The sequence below is a fragment of the Carya illinoinensis genome, chromosome 9, assembly GCF_018687715.1.
Source record: "Carya illinoinensis cultivar Pawnee chromosome 9, C.illinoinensisPawnee_v1, whole genome shotgun sequence".
NCBI lineage: Eukaryota > Viridiplantae > Streptophyta > Magnoliopsida > Fagales > Juglandaceae > Carya > Carya illinoinensis.
Window position 1 is genome coordinate 44,692,188 of NC_056760.1, and position 12,813 is coordinate 44,705,000.

General features: G+C 34.2%; 1 protein-coding gene across 1 annotated transcript; it reads left to right on the forward strand.

Moving 5' to 3' along the window:
- Positions 1–7,055: 7,055 nt before the first annotated feature.
- LOC122276722 (calcium-binding allergen Bet v 3) lies at positions 7,056–8,167 on the forward strand. Its single transcript, XM_043086631.1, has one exon. The coding sequence runs from the start codon at positions 7,340–7,342 to the stop codon at positions 7,985–7,987; it is 648 nt and encodes a 215-aa protein (XP_042942565.1). The 5' UTR covers positions 7,056–7,339; the 3' UTR covers positions 7,988–8,167.
- The last annotated feature ends 4,646 nt before the right edge of the window (positions 8,168–12,813 follow it).

The following is a 12,813-nucleotide window of genomic DNA, read 5'->3' on the forward strand; positions in this document are numbered from 1 at the left end:
TTCAACCAAGTTTTTGGAATTTTTCAATTGAATTCCAACCATTTAGGGTTTCACTAAGATTGAAACCCTCTTTGGTCTTGCACAATGTGGTTGATCAGATAAAAAAAGTTTTGCTTAGGTAGCATGATCTCACAAATTAATTTCCTTCACAAATCCATCTAATGGTTCCTCTTTGTACCAAGTGTCTAATACTATTAACTATGTGTGGCTAAGATCTTGCCAAGTGTTTAAATAAAACTTCTCTAACCTAATTTGGGCATTCCGCACTGTAATTTTCAAAACACTGCACGTAGTATGCTTATCGAGATTACTATTCACTCCACAAAAATGCATAATAAACTTAGTACTGAAAAATCCTAAATAATCATATTAACCTACAGTGAAAATCGTTTACCAAAACTCAACCCCGAAATGCCCCTAAAAATAAATTCACAATTTCAAATAGCCGTTTCGTCTGAAATTATGAAAATGGGTTATGGTGCTATAAAATCCTAAATATTCAACTGAGTCTAGTGGCGTAAACTATAACGTATTCTGGCACTTCTAACTACTTCAAACAATAAAATTGCATTTCTGGCACCACAACGTGTGATAATACTGACTATATTGACAGGCTAGAACCTTTGCAATTAGTCGATTCGTGAAAACTTATAGAGTTTTTACGAAGTTCCTAAAGTTTATAGAAATTTCACCATTGAATTTCTAGCGGGTTGTTACAAAAATATAGGATGGTGACCACAACAACCCCCAAGCTAAGTGAACCATTATAGCAAAGTATATGGATGTCACTACAAGAGACATGGTACATACCAATTGAAGGTTCACCTAGCAGAACAATGCAAAAAGAGTCCAATTAGACGTTGTTTACAAAAACAACTAATCAATCTAGACTAGATATTTGACTTTAAAAAAAATGGCGAATGGGAATAATAGAGGTCGTTAAATGGATATACAAAGTATGATCTAGAAGACTATAGAAGATACTTGCCTTGTATGGTTATAGTAGACGAGCTACATTTCAATTTGTGGAGGCTAAAGGGTTTCAAGCCTACTAGAAGTACTTAGAACTTGGGTTTGACATTCCTTCTCGCCACACAGTGGCGAAAGATACTATAAAACTATATGGTGTACAGAAAGAACTGTTGAGAAACCAATTTAAGGGCAGTACCAGGCAACGCGTATTATCCTTAATCATAACATAACTTAATTGATTTAACTATCTGTAGTACGGTAGATTATACTCTTTCACCTTAGTACTTGGCATCGCATACCCTTGATCGCAATACCAGGCAGCGCGTATCATTCTTGACCGTTGTACAAATTAACTGATAACTGAAACATAACTGTTCTTAAAATGCACAATTGTATTCGAGATGAAACGTGACTGAAATATAAAAGAAAATAAGTCCTGATGTCACATAACATGACTTGAATGTAACTTGAGAGACATGACTTACTTGAGATAGAAATATTTTGTCATATGACATAATATGTAACAAAAAACATTTCATAACATGGCATAATATGTAATAGTAAATATTATGTAACATGACATACATATAATAGATGGCATAACATATGACATACTTGTAACATATAGCAATACGTGACAAAATAGATAGTGTAACAGATAAGCATTCATGACAGAATAAATCACGCGTAACAGATATACATGTAATGACGTGGTATGGTATGACATATATGATAACATACATACATAAATTGTAGCTCCCTTACCCATCATACATACACAGTAAACTGATAGTAAGTTAGAAGCTAACTTGCCTCGATCGTCGCGTTTTACGAGAATAAAGCGCGAAATACGAGGAACTGTAAGAAGGTATTTTAAAAGTTAGAAATTTAATTACTAACAATTAGAAATATGTAAAAGAGACAACTTAGAGTAAAATGACCATTTTACCATTTACATGTGGGAAAATGATCATTTTACCCCTAACTTAAGGATTTCACATCCTAATTCTCAAAAAATTTCTAAAATTTACATTCCTCATGTAAATTTTGTCCTAAACTCAAATATCAAGTCATAAAAATTTTAAATAAATCACTACTATGGAAAAGACACTGGCCAAAACATCCATAGGCCATTTCTCTTGATTTTTGTTGCAATTCCTTCCAACTTCAAAACTCATGCTTAACCCAAAATTTTGCAACAAGGATCTTCCTATCCTAAGTTTAAAACCATACTTAAAATATCTATTTAGAAAAAGCTAATAATCAACACCAAACTTTTTGTAAAACGATCCAAACACTTGAGTCACAAGCTTTGACCCTAAATCACAACATTTTCAAAAATTCCAAAAAAAACAAATCTTACTTCGAACATATTCATAATATCATCTTGAGATAAATCATGCTTTAAATCATCAAAATAAAGTCACCAAAGTCACAAAATAACACTTGGAGTTTTTGGTTTTATACTTAGTCCAAAAACAGAAACTTTTTCCTCAACTAGCTTTGATAAATCTCTTGATCAATGGCTTAAGAAGGTAAGATCTTTGAAATAAAGTATCACATGGTTTTACAATGTGTCCTAAAGAATATCCAACCATCAAACTTAAAATCACATGGCTAAAACTCAATAAAACATGGATCTAACCATGAAATATTCAAATTTTCTACAAATAAAAACTGTTTTTCCACTTCTAGTTTTCAAGTTTCTAAATATAAGAAAATCTATCATCAAAAGCTTTATTAATGCAAAAAAATTCAATGAAAACTCTTAAACATATGCTAACAACTCTCCATATAAGTTTCGGACCAAGATATGTCCATTAGCTTGGTCAAAAATTTCAAAACATAACAAACTCTCCAGTTTCACACCCAAAATGAACTTTCCATGGTTAAAAATACTTTTGACAAACCAAATGACCATGGAATGATATAAATAATATATATATGGAAACTAGACTCAACGATGAACAACTTTTATGAAGGAGTCATTGTGTGAAAATACTTACAAAGTATCGAAAAGCTCCACGTAAAAAGACCTAGAAATTTGCCCAAGAGAGTTCTTTTGGCTTTCTCTCTAAGAACGGGGCGAAGAAGTGATAAAAGGGAATGAAGTGTGTCTTGCATGACTCAAGGCTTCTGTAGGGGTAAGATATGGACCTGAATGACCTTAATTGGAGGTGGCTATGTGACATAAAATGGAGAATAGTGAGTGGCAAAGGACAGCCTATAGAAGCTATGAGGTATGGGGGTTGATGGGATGGGTTTCTCCATCTCATCAAGGCACTATTGGGTGTAGCTAAGGGCAGTGAATGGTCTGCAATGTGGGGGAGGAAACTTATTCAAGAAGCCTTGCCAAGGTGGCCAAATTCGTGGGCCTTGGTAGGCCTCAACCAAGTGGGCTTCAATTTGGGGTTTAAAGAGGGTTTGGTTAGTGTTTGAGATGCTATCAAGTCCAAATTTAATTTTTCTTGGCCCAAACAAATTTCCAAGGTTTAAAAGGTTGGATAATGATGTCATAACAAGAATTTGAGAAATTAATATCATGTGGAAGCGATTTAATCAAGTGATTAAACACAATACTAGAAATTGGATCAAAGAGGGTTTGAAGGCCAACTTTAGAGTTTGGGGAAACCGTTTAGGGTTTCGGTTTCAACCAAAATTTTGGGATTTCAATTGGATTCCAACCATTTAGGGTTTCATTAGGGTTGAAACTCTCTTTGATCTGGCTCAATCTGGTTGATCAGATGAAGAAAAGTTTTGCTTAGGTGGCATGATCTCACACATTGATTTCCTTCACAAATCCATCTAATGGTTCCTCTTTGTGCCAAGTGTCTAATACTTTCACTATATGTGGCTAAGATCTTGCCAAGTGTCCAAATAAAACTTCTCTAACCTAATTTGGACAGTCCACGCTGTGATTTTGAAAACACTGCACTTAGTATGCTTATCGAGGTTACTATTCACTCTAAAGAAATGCATAATAAACTTAGTACTGAAAAATCCTAAATATTCATATTAACTTACAGTGAAAATCGTTTACCAAAATTTAACCTTGAAGTGTCCCTAAAAATAAATTCATAGTTTCAAATAGGCATTTCGTCCGAAATTATGAAAATTAGTTATTGCGCTATGAAATCCTAAATATTCAACTAAATCTAGTGGCGTGGACCATAATGTATTCTGATACTTCTAACTATCTCAAACAATTAAAATCGCATTTCTGACACCATAATGAGTGATAACACTGACTATGTTGGCCGAATAAAATCTTTGCGATTAGTCGATTCGTAAAAACTTATGGAATTTTCATGAGATTTCTAAAGTTTATAAACATTTCACTATTGAATTTCTAACGGGCAGTTGGAGGTCGGGAGTCACCAACCATTGAATTTCTAACAGACAGTAAAGATAGGGTAGTTGGGGGTCGGGAGCCCGTTGCCCTCCTTGGGAGGGTGTAGCTTTGCTCTAAATACTGCACAATAACAGTAGCCTTGACTTTGCGTATGCTCCTCGATGGTTACCAATAAAAGCACTAGAGAACTACTACTAAAAGAACAATTTACTGCTACCTACTTGTCCTAGGGGGAAACCTATAACTACTGCTAGGAGGCTAACCAATTCCTAAAACTTTAGGGGATGAGAATTTTAATTCTTTCCACTTCTCGAATATAATAAAGGATAGAGATTGGAGGAGAAATTTTATGTTATATATGGTAAGCTTTCTTATTCTCAATTAGGGCTGAAAGTCGAACGGTCCGGACCGAAAAAACTGATCGGACCGGTCATTTTTGGATCAGACCGAATGAGTCTGGTTCGATCCCGGTCCAATTTTTAAGGGACCGAAGGTATTCGGTCCGGTCCCGGTCCAGGGGTTTTTCACCTTGGACCGGACCGGACCGGACCGAATGGATTAAAAAAAAAAAATTATTATTTATATAATAGTTGTATATAATTAATTATATAATTATATATGGTATAAAAAAATATTAATAGTCTAATATAGATTGTAGTTATACTTATACTAATATAGTTATATAAATCAGTATAACTAATACTTCAACAATAGCTATAGTGACCTATACTAATAGTTTACTATTAATACTAATATACTATTATATGATTTATATAGTTATACTAATCACTATAATTAATACTATGTATAGCTATATAGTATATTTATCACTATAATTAATATAATTTAATTATCAATATACTTATATTTAATTAATATAATTATCACTATATTATAATTTATATAGTTATACTAATCATAATAAGTTAATAACTAAATCACTAGAAATATAACTATATATATTTAGTATGAATGTATTATTATATTCTTTAATATATAACTATAATATATAGTACTAGTATATATTAATATATTATAAGAGTTATAGTATAAATATAATATATAAATTATAATATACTAAATCACTATAACAGTATAACTAATACTAATATATAGTTATACTAATAGTCTACTATTATATAGTTATACTAATAGTCTAATATTATATAGTTATACTAATCAATATAATTAAAACTAATATATAGCTATACAGTATACTTATATAGTTGTACTAATACTATTAGTCTATTATATAGTCTAAGACTCTCAATTTTAATATAGTCTATATAGTTACAACTAATACTAATATTTATATTAATACTAATAATATAGAATACAGTTATACTAACTAACTGATTCAAGTTCAACATAACTAATATTACTAATATAATATAGTCAAATTGAGTTACTAATAGTCTAATACTAATACAATTATATAGTTATATTAATTATAAATTCATAATAACTAAATCATTGTAAGTCTATAACTATATTATATATGTATTTAGTATCAATGTATTACTATATTCTTTAATATATAACTATTAACTATAATATATAGTACTAGTATAACCGATCAAAAAAATATATAGCACTAGTATATATATTAATGTATTAACATATTATAAAAGTTATAATATAAATTATAATATATCATATATTTGTAAATTTATAATAGTATTAGTATAGTTAACTTAATATGTAATATGTTAGTATTAAATCACTATAACTACATAGAATATTAGTAATAAGAGTATTACTATTATTTAATATAATATTACATATATTATCACTATCATTACATATATTTATTAGTTATAGTATTAGGACTAGTATGGTTATTAGTACTGATAGACTAATAGTATTAGTTATTAGTATTACATATAGTTACATATATTACTATTATTATTACATGATATAGTTACATATATAGTTATCACTATTACTATTATTACATATAGTTATTAGTTATAGTATTATTACTAATAGACTAATAGTAGTAATGTATTACTAATATATATAATAGTATACTATATGTATATCTATTAAATATGTCACAATATAATTACATAAGTATTAAACAAAATGTCATTGAAAAAAAAAAAAAGTCATAGGGTGGACCGAACGGACCGACCGGACCGTATGAAGTTCGGTCTGGTCCAGGGTGGAAAAACCCTGGACCGAATAGGTCCGGTCCGGTCCGTAAAACCTCCCCAGACCAGACCGGACCGAATTCACCCTTATTCTCAACGGATTGGCACATTTGACATTTGCATTATCAGCCCAACTTGGGTTATGCCGTTTGGAGTAAACCCGTATATTGACCCTAATACGTTGATCAGAAGAAGCTGGAATTTTCATTGATTTGCTCAGTAGAAATTCTTATATTATAATAATAATAATGATAACAACAATGATTTGTATAAATTTTGTACAGTTCCTTTATAAAAAGTCAACTCATAATAAAAAAGTATAAAAACATCTACTTTTTTTTAGTAGTATCTACTTTTTATACAAAGAGGTTTAAACAAGGCTTGCTTATTAGATTCAAACAAATTTTAAGAAATCTTTATCCTATTAGAGAGTTGGTAATTTCAACGAATTGACCAGTCGCCTAGTTTGATTTTTCTCAATTCGATGGCAAAAGTGATGACCCATTAGAACCGTTCGTTGTTGACCATTGGGTGTGTGTGTAGCTATATAATAATGGTTAGTTTGGAACATATGGAGATTAATGAAGAAAAAAAATGATGGTCTGTGAGACTCATGTCACGCAAATTGCCCGGCCATCCCAATACCCGCCAACCGCGCTCCGTCGCTATCTTTACTAGATCAGAAAGATCAATCATTCTTATTTCTAATCTTATTTTCGGCCTTTATTTCGCATTTGGTGGGCAAAAAAAATCCGTTCTTCCCCACCCAACCCCCCAGTTACCATCTCATATTGCGTGGCTGCTGCATATATATTCTCCGGTCTCTTCCCTGTGCTTAGAAGAGATTGATTGATCAGAAGCCATGGAAGCAGCAAGGACTGCAAGAACTCCTGGAAAGCGCAACCTCAGCAAGAAAGCCTCCTCTTCCTCATTCCGCCTCCGCAGCGAGAGTCTGAATTCCCTTCGTCTCCGCCGCATATTTGATACCTTTGACAAGAACAACGATGGCATAATCACCGTCGATGAACTTAGCCGTGCCCTCAACCTTCTTGGCTTGAACGTCGACCCCACTGAGCTCGAATTCACTATCAAATCCTTCATTCGATCGGGCAACCGCGGCCTCGAATTCGAAGATTTTTTATCATTACACCAGTCCCTAGATGACACCTACTTTAGTGGGTGCAATGACGATATCGATGATGATAATACCGTAGCAGCAACATCATGTGATGGTACTGGTGCAAGTATGGACGGTAAGGAGGAGAAGAAGATGATGTCACAGGAGGAATTAGACCTTTCGGAGGCATTCAAGGTGTTCGATGAGGACAGGGATGGTTACATATCGGCCAGAGAATTGCAGGTGGTACTGGGGAAGTTGGGATTCTCAGAAGGAAATGAGATTGACAGAGTTGAGAAGATGATCACCTCAGTTGATCGCAATCGAGATGGTCGGGTTGATTTCTTTGAATTCAAGGATATGATGCGTAGCATTCTGGTTCGGAGCTCTTAACCATCGATCGATCATTCTCCATCCTTAATTTCCAAATTTATGCATCCATGCATGCATGCTTATTCCCATTTTTGTGGTTTCCTGGTGTATATTAATCATATTATCTTTAATGCATCAGACTCATACGTACTAGCATTTGGTTTTGGTGTTGAAATAATTAATCAAATTGTCTTGATCATCTTTCGTTTCTTCGATCTATATATTTTATTTCTTCGACCTTTTTACACATATAATAGAAGAGCATATCTTTTCACCGGTCAAGCTGTTATTAGGGTGTAAACAGCCCTCAATAATTTTCTGTCATGTAGCCCATCCAATTTTTAATAACAGATGTGCGGGACGCACTAAAAAATCCCATGAAGGAAATCAAATCTCTCACTAATTGGTCGATCATTTTGCTCTCTCCCATCCTTGTTAATTGGCTTAGGAAAAATAAAATCACATAGCCCATCCTTGTTTAATCTAGATAATGCCTTGCATTTTATTTGGGTTGGGAAAAATAAAATCAATTTGGCATAGAAGAAAAAACAAAGTAATATATATGCGGTTTTGACCAAAAAAATCACAGAAAACAAAGTACATGCATGTCTTGTCTACAAGAAAAATGAATATTTGTAATCAATCTTTTGCAGTCAAAAGATTATTTGTAACTCATTTTAGTTAAAAATAATTATTTCGGTAAAAATAAATAGTCGTAAATAAATAGTTTTCTTGTAACTAGTGATAATTGTTATCAATCGGCCATTTTGATAAGGGAGAAACCATTTCTATGCTGAGTGGAGGACGATGATAGGATGGTGGTGGCTGCGTCGGAGTGGGTCGCTGCAGGTACGTGGCTGTATGGTTGGCGTCGAATTGCCGGCGGTGGCAAGGGGTGTTGGAAGCAACGAACAAGAAGCACAGTCGGGTGGGTAGCGAGAAGAAAGAAAAACTGACTCAGTGTTTTAATTCCAATAAAAATCCTGTGTTGTGATCCTCCCAATCAAACAACATAGTCTAATGCTTAGATGTCATATTTTAATTGGATGCTATTAAAAAACAGGCTTGCCCGTTCGAAAGCAGAAATAAAATATATATTCTATTTTCATAGTTCCTTGGCTCTACATATCAATATATAAACACGCGGCTAGATGTGGTTGGATTCAATCAATTAAAAAGGCATGCTATTCTTCATATTCCTAAGAAAGTGCTACTAATTAATTAGGCGCCGGAAGAGATCAATCAAGACACACGGTTTCACCAATATATATTTTGACCAATTCCTTTCAACTTTCAATAAGTTTGAAATTTATACTTTAAAAAGAAGATTAAAAAAAAAAAAAAAGCATAGCCTTTTCAAAAGGAAAGAAAAAAAAGAATTATACAATCATTTCAATACACGGGGGATGGAACTAAAAAGGCTGGAAGGAAGGCGGTTAGCTGCATTAAATTCATATATACTTTTTAATATTGGAAAGTGGAAAGTGTGTTTGGACCTCCTCAACCCTTCTGGATGATTGAAGTCGGCATTTTGGAAAAGTCTAAAGAATATCCATCTTTCGTCTAATTAAAGAAAAGAAATGTTTTATCTTTGATTTCATCTCTTCTCAAACTACTACAAATCAATTTTTTGGCACAATTTTTTTGACCATATTCGTTCCAAAAATTTATTTATTTTAAAACATTTTTTTAATAACCAACATTGAATTAAATAAATTCTTACAACATATTGTTTTTGTCAAACCAAACAGCTTGACTTACAAAGGAAGGACAAAAATTTCACCATATTTCAATATTATTAATATTCTAAGCATGTCTAGCCAACTGATGTGTAGCGATATTCCCTAGCTTGTTAACATGCAAAAGTCGAACTTCTTGAAAGCAAGTCATCATTCTTCAAATATCTTGAAGTAAAAAATTAAAATCAGTAAGATTATTAAAAGCATTCATAGGAAACAAACAATCTGTTTCAAGCATTAACTTTGGAAGCCCCCATTGGACACACAATTGCAATCCTCTAAGCATAGCAGTAGCCTAAATAAATTTAGAAGGCACTACCTCCCTTTCCACTTTGTTGCAAGCAACTAGAACATCACCATTGTGATCTAGAAGAAGCACTCCTACCCCAATCGTATGTTGATCATAAAAGATTGTCACATCAACATTAATGATTTAAGGTAGCCTATTGGAGGAGAGTTCCAAGATACAACTTTCTTAATGTGATTTTGTAAAACATCAAAAACCTGAAGTTCTTAAGAGATAAAGCTTTATTTACTAGGACTTGCTCATACATCAAAATTGTTTCTTCTATATCAAAGAGCCTAAGCAATTGCAATAAAAGTAGCCAAATCCTCCTTAGAACATCTTTCTTGAGCCATATTAGCCAAATGCCAAAAATGCAAACCAGAATCAGCATTTCTATGCAATTTGAGTTGGACTACATATATACATTTATCTAACATTAGAACAATAAAAAACAGCATGAAGAACATCCTCTCTTTCCCTCCCATAGATTACACAAGCATCATCATCAAAACATGTTTTCTTTAAATTCTAATATGTAGGAAACTTTTCTAGACAAGCTTTCCAAGCAAATATTTTCATTTTTTAGGTAACTTCAAATGCCACAAACATTTCCAAAAGGTTGTAATAGATTTTTGTCTTGAAGTTTCATCCAAAATCTATACACAGGAATTTTAGTATCTAAACACACATTCAGCTTCAAAATTTGCCTCACCTCATTTTGATTGAATAGAGCTCTTAAACTTTGAACACTCCACCATCTTGTGCTTTCATCTATCTGAGAATTTACTCACATATCTTCATCAACAAATGACTGAATAGTTGGCAATTCACATCCTAGTGTTCAAGGAATTGTGAATACTCTTATGTTCCTTTCATTTCCCACACACCACCTATATCTTTTATGTAAAAAGTGTCTAGCTTCCCAAATCCACTTCCAAATATATGAGGATCTCAAATCAGCTTTAGCCTAAAAAAAATGCTATTTGGAAAACACTTTACCTTATCGACACTAAACAAGAGTGAGTCTTCATTCTTCAAACGTCTCCAACCTTATTTCTTAGTCTAGGGTTTAGGGATTTAGGTTTTTAGGTCTAGGGTCTAGGGTCTAGGGTTTAGGGTGTAAGGGTCTAGGGTTGAAGCGTCTAAGGTTGAAGGGTCTAAGGTTGAAGGGTTTTAGGGTTTAGGGTTTAGGGTTTTAGGGTTTAGGGTTTAGGGTTTTAGGGTTTAGGGTTTTAGGGTTTAGGGTTTAGGGTTTAGGGTTTAGGGTTTAGGGGTTAGGGTTTAGGGTTTTAGGGTTTTTAGGGTTTAGGGTTTAGGGTTTTAGGGTTTAGGGTTTTAGGGTTTAGGGTTTAGGGTTTAGGGTTTAGGGTTTAGGGTTTAGGGTTTAGGGTTTAGGGTTTAGGGTTTAGGGTTTTAGGGTTTAGGGTTTAGGGTTTAGGGTTTAGGGTTTAGGGTTTAGGGTTTAGGGTTTAGGGTTTAGGGTTTTAGGGTTTAGGGTTTAGGGTTTAGGGTTTTAGGGTTTAGGGTTTAGGGTTTAGGGTTTAGGGTTTAGGGTTTAGGGTTTAGGGTTTAGGGTTTAGGGTTTAGGGTTTTAGGGTTTAGGGTTTAGGGTTTAGGGTTTAGGGTTTAGGGTTTAGGGTTTAGGGTTTAGGGTTTAGGGTTTAGGGTTTAGGGTTTTAGGGTTTAGGGTTTAGGGTTTAGGGTTTAGGGTTTAGGGTTTAGGGTAGGGTTTAGGGTTTTAGGGTTTAGGGGGTTTAGGGTTTAGGGTTTAGGGTTTAGGGTTTAGGGTTAGGGTTTAGGGTTTAGGGTTTAGGGTTTAGGGTTTAGGGTTTAGGGTTTAGGGTTTTTAGGGTTTAGGGTTTAGGGTTTAGGGTTTAGGGTTTAGGGTTTAGGGTTTAGGGTTTAGGGTTTAGGGTTTAGGGTTTAGGGTTTAGGGTTTAGGGTTTAGGGTTTAGGGTTTAGGGTTTAGGGTTTAGGGTTTAGGGTTTAGGGTTTAGGGTTTAGGGTTTAGGGTTTAGGGTTTAGGGTTTAGGGTTTAGGGTTTAGGGTTTAGGGTTTAGGGTTTAGGGTTTAGGGTTTAGGGTTTAGGGTTTAGGGTTTAGGGTTTAGGGTTTAGGGTTTAGGGTTTAGGGTTTAGGGTTTAGGGTTTAGGGTTTAGGGTTTAGGGTTTAGGGTTTAGGGTTTAGGGTTTAGGGTTTAGGGTTTAGGGTTTAGGGTTTAGGGTTTAGGGTTTAGGGTTTAGGGTTTAGGGTTTAGGGTTTAGGGTTTAGGGTTTAGGGTTTAGGGTTTAGGGTTTAGGGTTTAGGGTTTAGGGTTTAGGGTTTAGGGTTTAGGGTTTAGGGTTTAGGGTTTAGGGTTTAGGGTTTAGGGTTTAGGGTTTAGGGTTTAGGGTTTAGGGTTTAGGGTTTAGGGTTTAGGGTTTAGGGTTTAGGGTTTAGGGTTTAGGGTTTAGGGTTTAGGGTTTAGGGTTTAGGGTTTAGGGTTTAGGGTTTAGGGTTTAGGGTTTAGGGTTTAGGGTTTAGGGTTTAGGGTTTAGGGTTTAGGGTTTAGGGTTTAGGGTTTAGGGTTTAGGGTTTAGGGTTTAGGGTTTAGGGTTTAGGGTTTAGGGTTTAGGGTTTAGGGTTTAGGGTTTAGGGTTTAGGGTTTAGGGTTTAGGGTTTAGGGTTTAGGGTTTAGGGTTTAGGGTTTAGGGTTTAGGGTTTAGGGTTTAGGGTTTAGGGTTTAGGGTTTAGGGTTAGGGTTTAGGGTTTAGGGTTTAGGGTTTAGGGTTTAGGGTTTAGGGTTTAGGGTTTAGGGTTTAGGGTTTAGGGTTTAGGGTTTAG

Excerpts from the sequence above, each read along its gene's own strand:
- LOC122276722 (XM_043086631.1), top strand. The coding sequence starts at position 7,340 with ATGGAAGCAGCAAGGACTGCAAGAACTCCTGGAAAGCGCAACCTCAGC.